Below are 22561 nucleotides of genomic sequence, written 5' to 3' on the forward strand. Positions count from 1 at the left end.
CTTCATTATCAAACAACCTATTTGACAGAATATTATGGTTAATTTAGTCCTCTAAAGCCGAAATGAATTCAACATATTGGATTTATGCATTATAGAATCAATTTTCTATTTACTTAGGAAAACACCAGGAGAGGTAGTGTAAGTTAACAAAATTATATTCATCCATATTTCCCCAGAATTTTAGGCTTGGCCCCATATTTCTTAAGTAGTCTATCAAACTTTACATATTATCTAATCTACAGTAGCTTCAAAAGTCAAAATATAGTATATTTACAGCAGTATTTGGCTACTATTTTTGTTAAAACAGATGAATTTAAAAAGTGAAAAATCTTTTAAGATGGATCCCTGTGAGTAAGAGGCCACTCTGGGCTATATAGCGAGTTCAAGGCCAGCCTGAACTGCACAGCAAGTGAGATGTTGTCTCAAAAAAACCAAAAAATTTCAAGGAAAAAAAAAAGACAATGAAAATACTCCAGGACATGAAAAATTCAGAAATTACACAGGAAAAGTAATTCACGGAAAGAAAGAAAAGGAAAATCAGAAGCTTGTAAGAAAAATATCAAATATAGTTGAGATGTCTACACCTTATAAAATGTTCTTAACATTGCAACCAAAGTAATCTTTTCAAAATACAAAAAAAAAAGTTCATCTTTTGCTCAAGATCCTGTAAGAGCAAGCCATTTCACTCAGAATTAAAAAACCAAACTTGTTACAAGGGTCTGTATTGGTGATGAACCTATGGCACGAATGCTGTTTGCTATTACTGAAAGCAGTGAAATAGTGGGCTGTTTGCTATCACTGAAAGCTCTAAAAAGTTCACCATCACTTCTCTATATGATGGGACCCCCACCTACCATTTCCAATCTCCTTCCTCCCACTATTCATAGCCCGGATTTTTCTTTCGTAATACAGGCCTTTCTGTTACGTTCCAAATATGCCAGGCATCCTTCTACATAGGGTCATTAGGCTAGTTCAATGATTCCTAAAACTGAACATGTACCAGAAATCAACAGAAGAATAAATATAGATTGATGAGACCCATTCCCAGAGCATACAATCCAGTAAATCTGGGGAAAGACATGAAAATTTTTATTTCTGTCAGTTATATCTGGCACCAGGGGACCATACTTTGCAATGACTTCTTTTTTTTTTGGTACTGGGGATCGAACTCTGGTCCTTGCGCTTGTGAGGCAGGTGGCGGAACCACTGAGCTAAATCCCCAGCCGAGGGGGCCATACTTTGAAAATCAGTGTTCTCTGGCTAGAAACCTCTTCTTTCAGGTATTCATTTGGCTATCCTAATACTGACTTCAAAGTCTGTTCAAATCTCACATTCAAATTGAGGGCTATCCTGATCAACCTACTAGTGATTCAACTTGTTGCCTCTCCTCCCATCCTACTCTTCCTACTCATCCTGCTGTACTTCTCTAAGAGTTAAATTATGCATCATACTTATTGTCTTCCCTTCTAAAATGCAAGCCTATGAAGGCATAAGTGACTATTTGGGGAACAGTGAACAGACTTGTAATCCCAGATGTGCTGAAGGTTGAGAAAAAAGAATCACTTGAGCCCAGAAGTTCCAGACCAACCTGTGCAATATAGTGAGACCCTGCCTCTAAAACAAAAATAAATAAATAAATAAATAAATAAATAAATAAATAAAAGTAAGCCTATGAGGGCATAAATGATTATCTGTTTTGTTCACTAATGGACTTCCAAAAGCCTGGAACAAAATGCTAGACTAATTTGTGAACGAATGGAAGAAGTGAAAAGCATCCATTGAATTTGGCAATTAGGTCCTACATAACCTTGCCATGTAAAGTTTTGGTTTTGCTACGGGGACAGAAAAGTAGACTATATTGGGTTAATGAGGGAATGGAAAATGAATAGGTACAGACCAGCCTTTCCAGAAATCTCACTGAAAAATAGGAGAAACACCTGACAGAAGTTAAGGAAGAATGCATGAAAAAGAGGCATTCAAATTTTTACATGAAAATGTCAAACACTACGTTTAAAATTAGAATCCCTGAAGAAAAAAGTGGTTAAAACTAAAGTAAAATAATCAAGAAAGAGAGCAAGGTCCAAAAGAAAGTGGGAGAAGTTAAAGTCGGTAATGTAATAAAACAAAGCAGTCATGGACAAGAAGAGAGCCATCACTTCCTCAGAGTGGAAAAAATGAAGGGAAAAGAGAACTGAATAACAAGGTTATGGTGAGGAAGTGAAAAGATGATTGCAATCACCTCCAAGAACTCTTAGAGAAACAGGGATAAAATTTGAGCAATATGCCTCAAAAACTATGAAGGTATAAAAACTGTTGAAAAAATAAAAATGCAAGGACTAACCAGTAAGTTAAACTCTTTAATAAATGGTGCTGGAAAAACTAGCTTTCCACTTGGCAAAGATTGAAACTAGACCCATATCTTTCACCATGCACTAAACTAAAATTGAAATGGATCAAAGATCTAAATATTAAAACAGAAATATTAAATCTGCTGGAAGACAGAAATAGGTAGAACTGTTGAAGACACTGGTATAGGCTAAGACTTTATGAACAAAACCCCAATTGCACAGACACTATCACAAAGATCAACAACTCGGATCTCATCTTATTAAAAAGCTTTTGCATAGCAAAATGTGGGGAAAAAGGAACCCTTCTCCACTGTTGGTAGGAGTGTAGACTGGTCAAGCACTGTGGAAATTAGTGCAGAGATTTGTGAAAAAACTAAAACTGGAGGTTCCATGAGACCCAGCTATACCTGTTCTTTGGTATTTTCCCAAAAGAATTAAAAGCAACATACCACAGTGATATATGCACACCCATGTTTATAGCAGCAAAGTTCCTAAGAGCTGAATCTTCTTTTTTCATAATAGCTAAATCTTGGAAACAGCCCAAATGCCCATCAACTGACGATTGGATAAAGAAGATAAGGTTTTTTATACAATGGAGTACTACTCTGCCATAAAGATGAGCTTCAGACACGTATAGCTAAATGGATGGACCTTGAGACCATACTCTTAAGTGATATAAACCGGACACACATGTTTAAATATCGCACTGTTTCTCTGCTGTGAGAAACTGAGATGTATAATGGATGTTGGGAAATGGAAAGAAAGTGTTTAAATGGGAAGGGGAACAAGAGAGGAGGGAGGAAGAAATCAAGGAATAAGAAAAAAGTGAAAATAGAAGGAAAAATGGAAACAAAGCTTTTGTATATAGAACAGTGAGTGGGGGAAGCAGCAAGATACATCATATACAGGTACAAATTCTGTATGATGAATGTTACCATAATGTATATCTTAAATGCACTAATAAATGTTTTGCTTCAAAAAAAAAGTAGAAATGTGTTAGAATCTGAGGGATGGGGAGTGGAAGTGACGTAGGCACAAACACGTGTATAGTTACTCAACTCAAGTTTTAGCTTTGCTCCAATCCCTTTTACACACTAATGCCAGTTATTTTATCTAAAACACACATCACATTATTCTCATATTTAAAGATATCTGACAACCCACCCAATGTTAAAAATAAAATTCAAATTTCTTAACAAGAATTTCAAGGGTGTCCCAATTCAGCTCTAACCTCCTATAAACTTATATCTACTTTGTCCTAAAAAAAAAAAAAATACCATAGAAACCACATATGCATTTTATCAATCTCAGTACTCTTAAAAAGTCCTCTACACCTGTCTCTTCATTTGGTTCTTTTCAACTTCCTATGTGGAAAAGACTCATTTTCAGGATGCATATGAAACACTTCCATCTCTACGAAAACTTTCCAAATCCATGTGAGGATATTTGATCCTTTTCTCTTAACACTACAGGCTTTCACACATAACTCTCATTCTACTCTATTATGATTATTTGTATGGCTTTTCAATCTTTCTAGATTATGCTTTTCAAAACTGCCTGTCTATAAATTCAAACCTCTAACTTCTTTGCACAGGGGAAAAACTATTTCCATGATAATGTGTAATCAAAAATTGTCATTACTCGGATTTGCAAGCAAATTTACATCACATGGGTGGCCCTCAAAACTTTACATATAAAGTGATCCCAGAGCAAATATCTACCATCATAAACCAGGTATGTTGGCATATGCCTATAATCCTAGCACAGAGAGGCTGAGGCATGAGGATCACCAAGTTTGAGCCTAGTCTATCTCAAAATACAAGACCCTGTCTCAAAAATGTAGAAAAAGGGCTGGAAAGATAGCTCAGTGTGGAGGCCCTGGGTCAATCCCCAGTACTGGAGGAAAAAAAAGATATGAACAACATAAAAAGATTGATGAAATAATCTACATAGTCCTTTCAAATACACAAACAGAACATTTATAAAAATCAATCACACACAGTGGTGCCGCCGCCTGCTTCGCAAGTGCAAGGTCCTGAGTTCAATTCCCGGTACCAAAAAAAAAAAATCAATCACACACTAGACAACAAAGCAAGTCTCTACAAGTTATTTCAAAAGATTAGCTATCATACAGATGTCATTCTCTGCCAGTATTACTGATTTGCACATCAATAACAAAAAAACACTGCTAGAAAACTTGTATGTTTGAAAGAAACACTTCCAAATAGCACACACATCAAAGAAAAACAAAAATTAGAAAATACTCGAAATGAATGAAAAAAAAATTATATAGCCCAATTTAGATACAGCTGAAGTAGAAATTTTATGACTTAACAGGAAAGAGGCTGATGTAAAAACTATGGCCTTATTTCTGGGGAAATTAAAAGGGGACAAAACAAGGAGATAAAATTTATAAATCCTATAGATAATAAAAAGGTTAAGAATTCTTAAGAATAATTGTAACTTTTACAACTTACAAGAAATGGACACAGTTAGAAAAATATAGTTTACAAACAGAAACAAAATAGAAACTACACTCAGCTTAAAATACTCCAGAGGGCTGGAGCTGTTAGGTAATGCACTAGACTGGCATCCTTGAGGCCATAGGTTTTACCTCCAGCACAACAAAAACTAAAAGAAAAATTTTCAAAACTCCTCCATCAAATCAAGCTTGGATACTTTTACCAGCAAAAATCTACCAAGTATCCCAGAAATGAGTATCATAACATTATACTATAAACTGGCAAGAAAAAAAAAGGGGAGGCAGTTACCAATTATGAACACAGACTTAAAAATTCTAAACAAAACATTAGCAAACCTTTATTTTTAATAGCAAAAAGTGGAAAAATCAAGGAATCCTCAACTGGGAAGTGAATAAACTATAGCAGAGTCATTCTAAGGAACACAGTAATAAAAAAGTATGAACTATCAATATACAAAACTACATAGATGATTTCAAATATACTCGAAGTGAAAAAAAAAGCTAGAATTAAAAAGCAATATACTGTGTGATACCATTCATGTGATATTCTAGGAAAGGCAAAACTACAAGGTAGATCAGTAGTTAACCGGTTGGCTAAGGTTTGAGGAGGGAGCCATTAACTACAAAGTGAAATGAGGAATGTGAATGTGTTAGGAGTCCTAAATGGAACTATTCCATACCTTAATAGTACTGGCTAGAGATATTATTAATTATCCAGCTGTCTACATTTGTCAAAATTTGAAACTATTCCTCAAAAAAGAGTAAATTTTACTGGATATACATTCCATCTTAATATGAATATATTTCTTATTAAATGCGTGATTTAAACATACTTAATTCAGCATAAAAGGGTGCTTTAAACACTGCAAAATTAATGTAATTTATTACACTAATAAAGGAGATAAATGGTCATATGAAAAATGAAGAAAAAAAGACATGATAAACTTCAACATCCACTTACGATGAAAATCTCAACTAAAATAGGACAAAGCCCTTCCTTTATTCAAAAAAACTTCTTACAAACCTACAGAAAACTTACGTATGTTAAAAGATAAATGCTAAAAGAATTCTAAATCATGAAACAAAGATGCCTGCTATTATCACTTCTGTTCAACACTGTAAGTCCTGGTCAACATGTCAGACCAAAAAAGAAATAAAGATTTATAGGAAACAAAAGTTGCCATTATTAAATAATATAAACATCCACGAAGAAAGTATGAAACAATTTACAGATATTTAGAGTCATTTCAATAAAGTGCACTTTCAAAACAACTAGTTACTCCTTTGAAGTCTTAACTACTAATTCAATTACCTTCACTTGATTCAGTAGCTTCGGATTTCAGGGAAAGCTGTTTCGTTCCATCTTTACCTTTTTTCAACCTGTTCTTATCTCCTGGTAAAGTCAATTTTTGCCTGAGTGGTTTTAATTCAAATGCCTGAAAAGTTTTAACCTGTGTTTTCTCTTCAGGAGCTACTTCTTTACTTGAGTCTTTTGTAATACTGACATTATCAGTGCTTGTTTGGTCCTCAAAGTTCAATGTTTTATTAGAGTCTTCCTGCACATTTTCTTCTTTGCTACTCAAAGCTAGTTTTTCATCCTTATTGATACATTCTAGTTCCAACTGTATTTGCTTATATTTTAAAAGTAAATCTTCAAAAGTTTCTTCCCCACAGTTTTCACTTTTTGATGAATAATTCTGTTTTCTTGATGGAGATCTTCCAAAACTTTTGGCTGAAGGGCGTATTAAGGAAACTAGTTTTGAAAACTTTTTGAGTTAAATTGAAAAAAAAAAAAACCGATATAAATGAATTTTTTTTCTTTTAAATTTTTCAAGAAACATGAACTGGTATTTTTAAATTACTATATTCCATTTAGTATATGTCCTTTTAATGCCCACTTTGATTATGTGCCCACATTTCAATTCAACAAATATTCATAAAATAGTCCACTTATAAAATCATTGGTTTCAGTAATTACCAGTAGTAGCCACAGATAGTCCACCTAGTTAGGTTATAGATAGCATATTTTTTGTAAGTACCAGGAAATCTCGTAACAACCTGATGTTAAAGATTCTTTTCTGAAGGAAAAGGGGAAAAACAGTGGTTTGTCACAGATGTGGATTATCTATACTTCAGATAATGAGGAAATGTTTCTTCTCATTAAATTCTTCTCATGTCTCAAATTTTTAAAAAAATAAGAAAATAAACACTGATTAGACCAACTTACCAATTAGAGACATTTTCTTAAAAAAAATCTATTACGTAATAACAAGCTCAGAGGTCAAGTATATTAACATTCAACATATGCACAACTAAGTTATATTATAAAAATCTTTAAATAGTACTCAAAATGTATTTCCTAAATTCATTTGAATTCATCCATATACATGAAAATTGTTACACCTCATTTTTCTAGTCAGTACTTGCATGGTGTTAAAACAAATTGTTTACAGATCATTTTCTACTGGTTAGAATGTTACATTATGGTTCCACAAATGATTTTTTTTCCCTGTTTAACAATCTACAGGACAGGCAGCCAGCTAAAATCTTTAAATTCCCCAATAATCAATACAAGAATGAGAATCACCACCAAGTATTTGAGAAATTAATAAAGCTGTAATGCATAACTGAAAATATTTTAGACAGCAAAACTGTTTTAGAAAAATCTCGATTCTAGTCTCTTGAGCCAAATTTCTTGAAATACTAGTTCCTCAATACTATTCTGATCTATTCACTCTATAACCAAATGAAAGCGGGCTTCTGTCTTGTTAATTCACCAGCAACTGCTCAAACTGAGTGTCCACTAATGTTTACAAACCTTATTTTACCTGACCTCTCTGTAGCATTTGACCCTCGATACCACTGTTCTCCATAACTCCCACTATCCCCTTTTTTCTCTACCTTTTTTAAATTCATGACTTCTTTTCTAATTCCTGAAATAACTGTGCTCTCTAGTAAGCTCTTCTTAAGACTCCTGCTTTTGATTTACAGCAAAGTACTCCCATAGTTTTACCTACCACAGGAGAGAAATTAGACTGGTAGGATACAGTATTTTGTATTGCTTATCCTCCACAAGCCACACCCCACACTACTGACAAGAGTAATCCTTCTAGAATACAAATCTAATCAGGTAACTCTCCTTGTCTAAATCTCAGTAGGACAGAGTCCAAAATGCTCAATGGGTGTCTTATGATCTGATCTGTGTTAAACTTTCCAATCTTACCTTTTCCCTGGTAATCACAATTTGGGTACAGCTTTGTATCTAGGTTTCTCCATTCTTCATCTTCACCTCAAATAATCTCCCTGATGAATCCACAATTATTTATTCTCCCTCTCCTTTCTTATGCACTCTTATACATAAATGTTGCAACTATCTTGGAAGGCTGAGGCAGGAGGATTGCTGTGAGTTAGAGGCCAGCCAGGGCTACATAGTGAGTTCAAGACCAGCCTGAACTAATAGTGAGACTGTCTCAAAAATCAAACAAACAAAACAAATACCACAATTATCTACATTTACATTTGGCTTTGCCCTGAAGCCATCTAAATGCACAACTACAACAATTAAAAAGTGAATAAAGACTAAAGACCTTGGGAAAATATGCAAAGGAAAGATTAAATATACTAGCAAAAAGTGAAATAATTACAAACAGGAAAATTAGGAGAAGCAATTGAGTTATGATAGTCACTAATCTCCTTCAGGACTACAAGAAATCTCTTAAACTTAATTATACAGATAGCTAGAATAAAGCCAGCACACAGTAGCTGTAACTTGAAGCTTAAGATGCAATTTCTAATTTAACTTTTAAAAAAGAACTGCTTTTAAAAACCAAATTTTAAAACCTGGTTAAAACAAAAATGCTAGGGCTGAGGATTTAGCTCAGTGGTTCCGCCACCTGCCTCGAAGTTTGATCCCTAGTACCAAAAACAAATAAATAAATAAATTTTAAAAAATAAATTTCAAAAGTGCTATTCAACCTTTTCAGCTGTAACTGAAAATGGAATGAATTTTTTTTAATTGATGACAATGGCTTAATTATGTTATTTCTCATCTTATTTCAAAGTTTAAAACAGTAGTCATCGAAGGGCGACTTAAGCTAAAATAAAACTGACAATGTCTAACATCTTGAAAAATTTAAAGCAAACAATATAGAGCTACAATAGAATGATTTATTCTATTTCTTCAAAGCTGAAACTAGGATATTACAACTATAACAGAAAAAGAAATTAGGACCAAAAAAAGTTGTATTCAAAATATCTCATTATAAATTGCTCTCACTTTTTTATACAATATTTATAAACAAATACATTTTATTATCATAGTGGTAATATAAATTAAATTTATGTAATACTGATATTAAAGGAATTTGGATAAAGTTTACACTATAAATTGTTTGCTCACATTGTACAAAAGTGGCTGAGAATTACGTTTTTCTTTTCAAATTCTTACTAAAACATCACTTCCAGGATGGATTATTGATACTTCACAAGGAAAACCATGAGCAGAGGATCTAAACAAGCATCTTTTTCTTAAAGGGCAGCATCTGTAAAAAGAAAAACAGCAAGATAGAGTGTTTCTAACAAGTTATATTACTATTATTATTGTTTCAGTTTTTTGAGACAGGGTCTCACTATGTAGGCTCAGGCTAGCCTCAAACTCACAGCAATCCTCCTGCTTCGGCCTACGGAGTGCTGAGATTACAGGCATGCACTACCATGTCCAGCTTGCTTCTGACAAGTTATTACAGAAATCAGTCATTTGGACTACATATCTTCTTATATTTTATTTGCAATCTCATATGCCTGTTTATTAATAGAACTATGTATAAACATAAAAATTAACAAAGGTATATGCCAGATGGTACTGGATGAACAGAGAGAAGACAAAGGCAGGACGCCAGGAAGCCCACTCATCTCCCCCTTTTCCAGTACAGAATAAATTAAGAATAGACCTATGAGCTGTCATAGTACTTTTTGCATACCTCAACTTTTTTTTACTAAACTATGTTTATTTCTGTTTGTCTCTCTAACAGAAAGTTTCATCTCTATATCCTCTTTAAAAAAACTCACATATATGCTTAAATAGGCCTTCTGTTTTTAGATTCAGAACAATCAACAAATCCATGGATTAAAAAAAAAATACTCTGGGCAGAGGTTTTCTAATTTTCTTGAAAAAACATTCATTGTATTTGAAAGTTAAGTACTTACATAATTTTCTTCTGAAACAATCTTCAAATACTCCTAACACAATGTCTGGTTGCGGAAGCAAGTTTTTTCAGGGCACCAACACCAGAAGCTGCTGTTACCTACTTAAACACTGCTAGCTCCTTTACATCATATCTGGGATATCCCATTCTGGCCCTAATTATTCTGTAAAAATAATTTTGAGTATCTTCCAAATAAATGTAATTAAATGTAAATTTAATGAATATACTAAAAAATTACATGAGAATTACAGCTAACTTCTATGCGATTACAGAGTAATCAGGACATAGTTCTATAAATCCATGATTAAACAGGAAACCTTCAGATGATTAATTTCTCAGTATAGATCTTCAGTAAACTCAGTAACATTAAAGATAACAGAATAAGACCGAAAGGAACAAAATAACCACATATTTTGCTGTTTTCTTTCTAAACTTGTCCATAATCTACATGTATCCCATTCAAATACTGTAAAATAAAAACGCTGGTAAGCTTACCTTTTTCTCTGGCCCACATGCAAGTACCACTACGAGCTATAAAACCTTCAAAACTCAACACAGGAAGAGTTAATGAGCGTACAGCTTTCCACACCTATAAGTTTAAAAAGCTCTAAATGGATAAAGGTGGTAAAGACACCCTATGTCCTCCCCCTGGATCCACACACTTTAAGGTAGCAATGATGAGTGAGAAAGGTAAATGGAATCACAAGAACGGGAGGATCATGCAAAACAAAACGATTTCCAATGTCAAAGTGCAATGCAAGAAACAGTACAGTATTCCCAAAAACGTTTGCTACTTTTTCCTCCCTTTAACAATCACAATCAACTAGACATAAAATCCAAAGTTCTTGTAGTAGTAAAAAATACATGTTTATATAAACCTGCGGTTCTGACATTACTATTCCAAGTCTTCTCTCTGTGATCCCACTAGGTACCCCAATCCATAACGCATTAATATCAAAAAATAACGCAACCTAAGAAACATCGCTACTATGTGATACATGGAAATTACCGAACAACTAAGAATACAGACACAGGAACAAGTGGCTCGGCAAAGTTACACACATCTTATGGACCTAGTTAATGACGCAAAGGGGAACTTCAGTGACACAGCCAGGGCTGACCGCCACGTTAAGGATACAGCTCTTCCGAGGTGGAGAGGGCTCTCGCCAGCTCTGGCTGCTGAATCCGGATCCCGCTCCTCCTCCCAGAGGTCTGCACCCCGGCTTGCCTCCTCGCTCACCCACTCCTCGACCCCGACTCCAGCGACTCCCACCCCGGTAAGGCCTGCCTCGAAAGCGGAAACGGTCCAAGGCAATGTGGCTCCGCTCCCAGAAAGACGGCCGGGGGCTGCTTTCGGACAGTGAGCTCGAAGGCATCCGCACCGAGGGCGGATGAGACCGAAAAGGCTCTTTGGGTCGGTAGCTGCTGTGTCCCCTGAGGTGGCCCCGCTCAGACGCGTGCCGCGAGCGTGAGAAATTCCTCAGCGGCTGCTGAGAGGACGAGGACGACGACGAGGAGCCACCGCCTCCGCCGGATCCACCGCCCCGGGGCGGGTGTGGAGGCCTTCGCCGTGGGTACGGTAAAAGCCCGCCGCCACTGCTGCTACTACTGCTCCGGCTCCGTATCTGGCTGTTATTATCGTCGTCGCTGATCTCCCCATCCTCGAGCTCCCCTTCTTCCTTCGGCGACAGGCCACTGGAGGCCGTGGCTGAAGTGTCCGCGGTCGCCATCCGGGAAGCAGCGCCTTCCACACAACCTTAGCCCTCCGTCCGGGGATCCGCCCGACAAATGCCTTCCTGCTCAGCTCCCTTCTTTCCTAACGGACCCAGTAGGTACGGCCCTACTGTATTCAGACACCTAGCAGGTTCTACTCCCCCAACTTCCCCGCACCCCAGTTCTTTCTCGCCGGACCGTCGCAAGCAAGTTCCCTTTCCTAGCGCCCCCTTGCTCTTCAGCGATCAGGAATCTTCCGCCTCGCGAGAAAGGGGTTCTGCTAGCTGCCGAGTCCGCGCCGTCACTTCCGGCAGCACGGCGGAACCGGGGTTCTCAACTCTCGCGATAACGCGGACACCGCGCTACTGCTCCCTGAGATTTGTAGTCTCTAGTCTGTCATTTGGCTCATCCTTCCGGTCTGCAGCACACGCACTCCACACTCTAGATTGGGACAGCTGGGTGGGGGCCGGGATGAGCCGGCCTGCTCTTAGCTACAGATTTGAGAAAGTTTCGTAGTGAACGGAGGGGGAAACACGACTTTTGGTTGCTCTGAGGACCACTCCCAAAGGGACGCAGTAGACCTATTTCTTTCAAGAGACGGGAAGGGACAGGGAACTGGCAGTGTCCGCCATCTTGGTGAAGGCAAAGGAAGGCGCCGGGAGCTGCGCGGTGGTCGGCTCTGCCAGCTCAAATGCGTCATATTAATAAAGAGAAAAGGAAGGTCGAAACTTTCTTGCGCCCCACCCTTCATACACACCCCTTCTGTCTACCCCGCTGTCACCACTAAACTCGTGGGTCCTTCGCCTGCCTCGATTGTTAAGCCTCTGCCTGAAGGAAGCTTAGCAGCCAGTGCCTCGGAACAGGCTTAAAATAGCGCCGAATGAGGGGCAAGGGAAATGCCGACCAATTGCGCTGCAGCAGGCTGTGCTACTACCTACAACAAGCATATTAACATCAGCTTCCACAGGTAATCTGGGAAAGGGAGCGGGGGTGCGGGAACTACCTACCAGTCCGGTTATCGCTTGTGTAGAAGGAACAGGAAGATTCTACTAATTGTATTAACTTTCCCAGCTACTGTCAGGGAAGAAGTATTTTTGTCCCTTATGTGTGTTTCTCAAGACTGTCCATTTTCTCTCTCCTTTCGAGGAAAGTCCTGATTTTTTAAAAGAAATCCAAATACTATACGGTGACTCCTTAGAGAAAAAGTAACGGGAGGATACCTTAATTTTCTACTCTGCTACTCCTAAATATTAGACCATGTTTTGTTATGAATGATGCCATAAGAGACAGAAAGATCTTTTCCCCTTCAAGTCAACAATCACCTTAAAAGCCTTCCACGTGACCATTAATAGTTGGAAAGAAATATCACTAGGCGAATTGACATTTTAGGTTTAGGTTCCTAACTGTAACTGCTAAGGAACTGAGTCATCACTGACAGCCACGAAACTCATTGATGTTTATGAAAGTGCAAAAGATTAAGTTTTCTTTTCTCGAACAGAGTAATCAAAAGAACGTAGGTTTTATTTTTCCTTCGTTTTGTGGAAGAGCCATCAAAATTCTTTAGTTCCGTCAAATCAAAGCTCTTGAAAGCACTTTGAACACTGCCTGGAATTTAATAGGTACTTTGATAAATTTTCACCTTCTCTTCAGGTGCCTACTACCTGCCTGAAGAAAAGAAGTACTTAGTTAAATGATACCAGTTCTGATCTATTTTTCTTTTCTTTTTGTCTTTGTAGCCTAGGCTGGCCTTGAACTTTAGGTGATCCCCCTCCCTGCCTCAGCCTCCCGAGTGCTGGGATCACAGGTGTGCACACCACACCTGGCCGGTTCTGATTTTATATTATATACTTCACAATTTATATGATAGCCGGCGTGGTGGCACAGGCTTGTGATCCCAGCACTCAGGAGGCTGAGGCAGGATTGCTGCAAGTTCAAGGCTAGCCTTGGCTACTACTGAGGTTCAAGGTCAGGCTGAATTGCATAGCGAGACCCTGTCTCCAAAAAAGAAAAAAAGATATTGGAATATAGAAAATTATATCTTTGACCTTTCCTTACCTATTACTAAATGCACCCCTGTATTAAAAGCTATCCCTGAAAAATAATTCTGTGATATTTGTTTTTGAACATTTCATGCAAATGTAGTGCTTTATTCATCTATCACATATGTATGAAGTTCCTAATTGACCAACACTGTACTAAGGATCCATAAAGTTCTTAACCTCCTTAAGTTTAGAGTTGAATGGAGAGATACAAATAATTACAGTTAAGTGCCCCAGAAAAGACCTTCAGAGAGACCTCATTTAGCCTTGGAAAGTAAAAAAACAAAAAACAAAAAACCACTTCTCAAAGGATGTGACATTTCATATGAGAGGAAAGGGTGACATAGACTTGGTCCTCTGTGCTAATTAAGTATTTTCTATTTTATTCTAAGAGTACTTGAGAAGCCATGGAAGGTTTAAAGAAGATAATGCCATGATTAGATTTGCATATTTAAAAGTCCTCTGGCTGCAATGTGAAGAATTAGAGCATTACTTAAAGTGCTAGTCAAGCATCATCAGTTAATTTGATGAGAAAGGAGTTTATTGTAGAATGTTAATTTACTTGCTGTTTCTTTCACAGGGAAATCCTACTACGACGTCAGTTGAGCTAAATACTCTTAGTTGCTAGCACATGAGCTGGCTTAGGGGAAGTGAGAATTAATAAAAAAAAAAAAAAGGAAGCTGTATTATGCCCAAGCCATTTGTCTACTATGAACCTAACAGTTTCACTAACATCTGTCTCCCTCTTTATCCCCATGTACAAATTATGTTACCTGAATTTACTGCCTCCGTTTTTCTTAGCTCTTAGGCCCCTCAAGGCTAAGTCTCTAATAATCTTCTGACACTGCCCTTGTTCACATGACCTCTGTGTTTCTCTACATTCATTTTTCATGATATGTGTTCATTTCCTCCTTCAAACACTCTCTTCTTTTAGCCAGGTGTGTTGGTGCATGCTTGTGATCTTAGCTACTCAGAAGGCTGAGGCATGAGGATGGCAAGTTCAAGGCCAGCCTGGGCAACGTAATGAAGATCTTGTCTCAAAAAAAGGAGGTTGGGAATGTATCTCAGTGGTGGAGGGCTTACCTAGGATGTGTGAGGCTCTGAGATCACTCCCTAGTGCTGGGGAAAAAAAAAGAAATACTCCCTGTTTTGGAATTTCTTGATACTAATTTTGTGATTTGTCTTCAATCTTTTCCGTTAGCTCATCTCCACACCTCCAAATCTCAGTCTTCACGTTCTTTATCAAAATAATTTCAACTGTTATGGTCTCAGTTAACATTTACTTGTATCTCCAGTCCATAACTCTAATGAGTACCAGGCTTACAGACCAGTGTCTACTGTTTGATCTCCTGCTGGTCCTATAAATTCAACATCTGCAGTAAACTACCTCTCCCACAAACATACCCCACTTTCTGTATTCTCTTTCTCAGTAAATGGAAACACCATCCGCCTGGCAACTTGAAAGTCATCCTACCTTGACTTTTTACCACCCTCTTTTAACTGGTTTACTGCTTTCATTCATGCACTGCTAATCACTTGTCTATAATCAGTGATGTATACCTAAATGTTTGGCTCACTAGAGGAAGAGAAAGGCCTGCTGTATAGTGTTTGCCTAATTTCTATAATATAAATACTCCCACCAAAGTTGGTTTCAAGCTATCAATATGTCATTACTGAATTGAGAAGAGATGTATGATACCACACTAGTCTACAGTATTTATACCATTCAGGTAGAACAGATATAAATAACAGTATGAGACTAGATAACGGTAAAATAATTAGGAAATTAGGGTTTGTAGTACTTACTACTTTTGGTTTTAATTGCAAGTTTATATAATTTTAATTTTTAATATGATTGTCTTTAACAACCAGTTCAAACATTTTCTGTTAACAGTCACCTTTTACAGTTCAGCCTTTTAATGGCTTGCCAATGCTATTTTGGATAAATTACAAAATCTTTGATTTAGAGGACCTTCGGCATCATATCAAGTCATAACACTCTTCCCTGTCCCCAAAATATTCAACAGTCTTTACTACTTACACTTAGCTTCCTTAGCTAATTTTTACTCTTAAAACTCTCAAATAGATCAAATCTTTCTGTTTTATGATTCCATTAGGTCCTGTACATACACTTTCATAAGACTCATGACATAGTAATCACTTTCATAATAACAGTAAATAGCTTTTATTTAGTATTCACCATGTACAGTACTGTGCATGATTTATTATTACATAAATGCAGCTGATGGGCTACATCTCCTGCCCTTTAAGTGTACTGTGAAAAATCCAAGCAACACATAGAAAACATGACTGAGATTAATGCTGTATAAAAACAAACCAATTTCAAATGTAAAATGATTAATCTTTTTCATTACAGATAAAGATTTAAGAATGCCAGATTTGCTGGGGATTTAGTTCAGTGGTTCTGCCACCTGCCTCAAAAGTTCAAGGTCCTGAGTTCGATCCCCTGTACCAAAAGAAAAAAAAGAATTCCAGATATGCTGGGGATTTAGCTCAGTGGCACCTCGCCTGCCTGGCAAATGCAAGGTCCTGAGTTCGAACTGCGGTACAAAAAAATGCCAAATTAACCCTACTAGTACATTTATTCATTGATTAACTCAGAAAATTTGAGTGCTTAGCTACTGTGGTACACAGCTATTATAACCCAGGAAAAATGTAGTGAAAAACATAGCCCCACACCCTGGGGAAACTTAACAATGGGGGGGTAGAAAAATTAACAATTACGATGTAGTGATATTAGTGCTATATGACATAACAAACATCTAACTCCATCTTTTGATCATGAAAACTTAGTTGGGTTTCCTAAATAGTCTTAAAAGAAGCAAATAGGATTTGGTCAAGTTAAATTTCCATTCAGGGCATTGGTTTCATAATAAAGGAGCATATAACTTAATAAAAGAATTAGGGGATATAAATCAGTGATACAGCATTTGTCTTAAATGCACAAGGACCCTGGGTTTGATTCCTAGCACTCAAATAAGCAACCAGTGAAAAACAATATTTGAAAGAGTTGTTCTATAACTGAAGAAATGGTGTTACAGTGATAGTATTTATTTGTTCTAAGTTTTCACTGAGGCCCTAACAAGAAGAAATGTGTTTAAGGTTTGGTTTTAGCTTAGGCTTTAGGAAGCTCCCAAACCATTAAATAATGGAACAGAGATTTTTGAACTGAGATTAGATTATCATTAAGAGATGAGAGCTAGGCAGAGTAGTAAGTTCTTCATCATAAAATCTGTTTTCTAGTGAATAGATACAAAAACATTATAAACTCTATAGAATGACATACAAATACTAGTATCTTAAAGATGTGTTGGAATTGGGGAAGATGGAGACAGAAGATAGGAGGTATTATGTGCTGTCTTTGAGCTTTTATCTCTGCTTCTCATCACTGGCAATGTAAGCAAGCCTGGTATGAGGTATGATCAAAAAATATGGTGTGTGTTTAAATTTTAGCCAGTGTGGTGGCACACGCTTGTAATCCTAGCACTCAGGAGGCTGAGGCAAGAAGATCGCCATAAGTTTGAGGCCAGGCTGGGCTATATAGTGAGTTCAAGGCCAGCCTGAACTACACAGCGAGACCCTGTCTGAAAAATAATTAATTAATTAAAAAAATTATCACAGTAAAGACATTTCCACTAATCCTCCTTAAAATCCTCTCTACACACATACACACACACACACGTGCTTCAGACACACTCATCCCATCATTAATGCCACTTTCTGAAGCAGTTCTAGGAATCTTTTTTTGTGAAGTATCTTTCGTTTGTGCTTTCATGGCTGCTTTGATGTCCTGAATTGATTCAAAATGTTTATTTGTAGTCATGTTGACTTTGGAAAAGAGCCAAAAGTCACACAATGCCAGAACCAGTGAACAAGGTGCATGAGGGCTGGCTGTAATGTTTTTATAAGACTGCCTTTCCATTTGATGGGATTTGGCAGTAGCATTCACTGTGTTGTTTTTTTTTAATCACACCTCATAAAGATACTCAAGAGGAGTTCCAGAACTGCTTCAGAAAGTGGCAAGAAGAATGGGATAAGTGTGCTTCAAGTAAGAGAGGAGTCTTTTGAGGGGGATTAATAGCAATGTGTCTTTTACTGTACTGAATTTTTTAAATTAAATATTCACTGTATTTTTTAAGAACCCATGTATATAGGATAGAGCCGAAACTTACCTAGGTTTTATGTGGGAGTTCCCAGAGCACTGGGATTGCAGGCTTGTACCACCACACCCACCTTGGTCAGGGTCATTTGACTGCTCATATTAAGGACTAGGTTGGGAAGAAGTATCTCTTTTAAAAGTCCTAAAAAATAAAGATACTCAAATCAATTTTTTTACAAATTTTTTCACAACTTATAAAAATTAGCATGAATTGGTTTCTAGTCCAGTATCTGGATATCGTGAGTTTAAGTTTTTTATGTAAATGAGAGGCACTTTTAAATTTCTTTAACCATTTCGATTTAGTCAGAGGTATAATAGTTAGAATTTGAGTTCCCATTTTTTTGTTTGTTTGTTTAAGGTTTCCCATGGATCCTAAAAGAAGAAAAGAATGGGTTCGCCTGGTTAGGCGCAAAAATTTTGTGCCAGGAAAACACACTTTTCTTTGTTCAAAGCACTTTGAAGCCTCTTGTTTTGACCTAACAGGACAAACTCGACGACTTAAAATGGATGCTGTTCCAACCATTTTTGATTTTTGTACCCATATAAAGTCTGTGGTAGGTAATGTTATTTTTTTAAAGCATTTTTAGCAGCTTTCCTTTTTGTTCATACAAAGGAGCAATCAGAATATGTTGCTATTCATATATAGTGATATGTTCAGTAGTTACATCTAGTTTTTTTGGTTTTTAGGGGTTTTTTTTTTGGTTAGTATATGTTTGTGATACTTAAAAGTAATAATTACATTCATTCTGGGGGATTGATACTTATACATAGTACATCTTAATCAGTTTTACTTCTCTTTCTCCTCCTGACCCTACCTCCTCCCCTTCCCCATATCTTCCTCTTTTGTAATAAATGTGCACCTACAATTAGAACTCAGGTCTCCTGACTCCAATATTCTTTCCCCAACCTAAATTATTTTACTGGATAGACTGAGCATTCCTGATACAAGTTTTGGGGTTAAAGGTGCTCAACTGGTAAAGTCTATATAAATGTTCCAAAATCCGAAAACCTTGAAAATTTGAGCTACAATGGCCCCAGCATAAGGAACAATCAACCTGTATTGGAATTTTAGATTGTTATCAATAAATATACCCTTAGTAAAACTGAGAAATATTACTAATGAAACCTCCAGCATCACTCTGACTTTAAGATGATACATGAATAACATGTGCTAAGTGCTTTAAGAGCAACCCACCCTAAGTTACAGGATATAAGGATGTAAGTTTAGAGTGAAGTAGAGTTGAGAAAAATTAATAAAGCTTAAGCATTCATTCAGTCTGGATTTGAGAACTTGAGAGTTTGGAAAAGGTTTTTGACCTTGTGGAAAACAATTGTAACTGAAGGTAAGAACAAAAGCCAGTGAGGTAAAAGTGAGAAATCACCAAATGTTAACAAGTGATATTTTTTTAAAGGAGAGAATTGAGGTAAAGGATGAATGAATTAAAACTTACATTTTATCTAGTTAGGATCTGATCAGAGAGGGAAAGTTGAGAAAGGGTCACCAAAAGAAAAGGATAGAATGAACACAGAGTTTAGATTTAAGAAGGACAGACATCTTTTCCTCGGGGAGAAAAAAACAGTTTTTTCTGAATTATTTGTGAATAATTTATAAATAGACACAAGGGCAAGAACTTTTCACTTTTGAATCTTCAAAACGTCAGCACTTAAAACAGTACTTGGAACATAGTATGTATTCAACTGTTTATTGAATTTGAATTGTACCTTACTTCTGACATTTTGATTATTCATCCAGTAAATACTTACTAAACTTTAGATTATGCAAGAATCTGGTGCTGGAGTTATAAAAAGCAAAATAGTTCTGGCCAATTCCCTGTGCTGAGGGATCGTAAGTTTCATGAGGACAGGAACCATATTTGTCCTTTTTGTTCACTATTGTTTCCCCAGGAATTCATTCATAGTATGTGTTTCAGTAAGTGCTTAATGAATAAAAAACAGTGTTATGAAGATATGATATAATCTGGAAACTAGATTATATCTAGTGGTTTAATATTCTTACAGTATAAGGAAAGAGTTCTTCAGGTTACAGATTTGGGCAAAAAGTTCCTGGTCAGATTTTAAATCCTTAAAGATACAACTGTAAATAATAGGTTGATCTGTTGAAAAGCTTGATAATTCAAAATATGTTTCTAGAGTTTTTATTTTGATAATCTCCAGGTCTGAAATATTCATCAAATTGAGAGAATAGTATTTAAGAACAGGATAAAATCAGTATCATAAACAACATGTATAAATACATTCTAAATTGCAATTAATAAGAAAATTGCAAAGAATTTTTAAGGTCTCCATAGAATCATACTCAGTAACTTGGAAGATACTTTGGAAGTCAGTTGTTTATTTCCAAATCATTGTTAAATATCTCTGGAGAGAAAGACAAAAGGAAATATGTGACTAGAGTTCATTCAATCTATGACAAATTTAATCCATGAGATAGCCTACTGTTGTTTCCCATCAGACTTTAAAATCAGTTTTTAAAAGCATAGTTTAACTACTCTGTTATCCAGAAATAGACAGGATTTACTTATTTGTGATATTCTATAACTTATGTTCAACTTTAATTTTATTTGGCTCAGGAACTAAAATCAAGGAATCTTTTGAAGAAAAACAACAATTGCTCTCCCCCTGGACCATCTAATTTAAAATCAAACATTAGTAGTCAACAAGTACTGCTTGAACACAGTTATGCCTTTAGGAATCCTATGGAAGCAAAAAAGAGGATAATTAAACTGGAAAAAGAAATAGCCAGCTTAAGAAGAAAAATGAAAATTTGCCTACAAAAAGAACGTAGAGCAACTCGAAGATGGATTAAAGCTACATGCTTGATGAAAAATTTAGAAACAAATAACATATTACCTAAGGGCACATCAGAACACATTTTACCAACTGCCTTAAGCAGTCTTCCTTTGGAAGATTTCAAGATTCTTGAACAACATCAACAAGATAAAATATTACCAATTCTCTAAATCTAAAAAAAAAACCCAACAGTACCTTCACTGAAGTATCTTGCACAGAACTTGATGCCCATCCACTATTCTTTTCAGAGGTAAAGATATTTATGGCAAAATTGAGTATTTAATAAAGTTTTACTTGACGTAACATTATTACTATATAATTTATGAAGACTCCAAAAAAAAATCTTTTATTTGAGAATGAATGGAAGTGCCTTACGTGAGAATTATATACTTAGAAATTTTGCTAGGAAGTTGTATGTTTGCAAGGTTTTTGTGTTTGTCTTTTTAAACTACTGTTAAAAACAGCCTATCACACATAATATGTTTATATTTTAAAACAAAGATTTTTCCTGTACCAAAGCTGAGGTGTTACACTCTAAATAAGATGCCAGATACTAATTAATCACATTAAATGTGACCTTATAACTCCTGTATTCTGTTTTATTGGCACTGTGGTTTCAAAATTTATAGAAGAAAGCCTGAGCTACAGGGAAAGTTATTTAAACTTTCTGTATGCCTTTTACCATTAAAAGTAAGCTTATCATGTCTTCTCATAAGACTACTAGATCTAAAAATGAGTTGTAAAATGTTTTGAAAATAATAAAGTACCTTTGAATCATTCGAACTAGGTAAGGCTGCAGGTACCTCAGACTACTAAAAGCTTGTAGCTAATCATACTCAGCTTCTAAGAAAACATTGTGAAATAATTCAGAGTTCAGAACCTAGCTTTTACCTTAATAAAACATATATTTGTACTACTCTTTTTTCTTATAATAAAATTACTGAATTTCCAACTTCAAAGCTGATACATTAATAAGCAAACATATTACCAAGTTTCTTGTTAGGCATACCCCTCAGCTTCCATGTGTTTTGTTGCCTTTAACTGCTTTATCTCAGAAACAGCATATAAATATAGCGAGCTACTTTCCCCCTTCATACACCCACAGAAAAATTTAATCAAGTACGTATAATATTGTATCTTCATAATTACAACTTAAACTGTAATCAATTTATCTTACACATAGTTTTCTTTTTCTCCCTCTCTTTCTCTTTAATGAATCAAACAGCAATCATAATACATAAGGGAAATGAAATATATTCTTTATAAAAAATACATGTGTCTATTATAAAACTATGCAAATAGTAATTATTTTATAAAATAGAAGTATCGGAACCATTCCTATGGTTGCCATTTGAATTAAAGGACTTGCCTTAGTTCACCAAATGTATAAGAACTCTTTCCTCCAAAAAGCTTTGGTAAAATGTAAAAATTTATTAATAATGTAATCAAGTTATTTAATCCCACTTTGTGATATTACCTATGAAAACAGCATATACCTAATGATAAATTACTGTAAATCTTTCCTATAAAGATATGGCCTTGGGCCAGGGATTTAGCTCAGTGGTTCCGGCACCTGCCTTGCAAGCGCAAGGTCCCAAGTTTAATCCCTGGTACCAAAAAAAAAACCAAGATAATGGCCTTTTTTGCCAACAGTTTGGATAGCCTCTTTTTTTCTTTTAAATGGGATTTGCTTGGATCCTAGCAGCAATCTTTTTACTGTATTAGCACTTTTTCTTTTGTACTGGGTGGGGATTGAACCCAGAGCCTCACGCATTGAACCAGAG

General features: G+C 36.1%; 2 protein-coding genes across 4 annotated transcripts in view; one reads left to right on the plus strand and one right to left on the minus strand.

Annotated features, from left to right (window-relative positions):
* The window catches only part of Zfc3h1 (zinc finger C3H1-type containing), a 55621-nt gene extending 43568 nt beyond the window's left edge, over window positions 1–12053 (minus strand). The window contains exons 1-2 of one of the 2 annotated variants that reach the window (XM_004845034.4): window positions 11173–12053; window positions 6143–6562 (exon numbers count right to left, since the gene is read on the minus strand). In XM_004845034.4, coding sequence (XP_004845091.1) covers window positions 6143–6562; window positions 11173–11764 — 1012 coding nt within the window. In that variant the 5' untranslated portion in view covers window positions 11765–12053. The remainder of the gene's footprint in view (window positions 1–6142; window positions 6563–11172) is intronic. The other variant, XM_087192428.1, reaches the window with a different exon arrangement.
* A 119-nt stretch (window positions 12054–12172) lies between these two features.
* Thap2 (THAP domain containing 2) lies at window positions 12173–21083 on the plus strand. Of its 2 annotated transcripts, none has more exons than XM_004845033.4 (3): window positions 12173–12714; window positions 18325–18520; window positions 20558–21083. In XM_004845033.4, exons 1-3 carry the CDS (start codon window positions 12644–12646, stop codon window positions 20945–20947), a joined length of 657 nt encoding a protein of 218 aa, XP_004845090.2. In that variant the 5' UTR covers window positions 12173–12643; the 3' UTR covers window positions 20948–21083. The 2 variants fall into 2 exon arrangements, with proteins under 2 accessions (XP_004845090.2, XP_087048557.1); XM_087192431.1 differs by lacking the exon at window positions 12173–12714 and adding an exon at window positions 16194–16352.
* Window positions 21084–22561: the final 1478 nt, after the last annotated feature.

The sequence above is a fragment of the Heterocephalus glaber genome, unplaced genomic scaffold (genome assembly GCF_053883595.1).
Source record: "Heterocephalus glaber isolate CG9 unplaced genomic scaffold, H.glaber_assembly_v1.0 deba00001571, whole genome shotgun sequence".
NCBI classification, from domain to species: Eukaryota; Metazoa; Chordata; class Mammalia; order Rodentia; family Bathyergidae; genus Heterocephalus; species Heterocephalus glaber.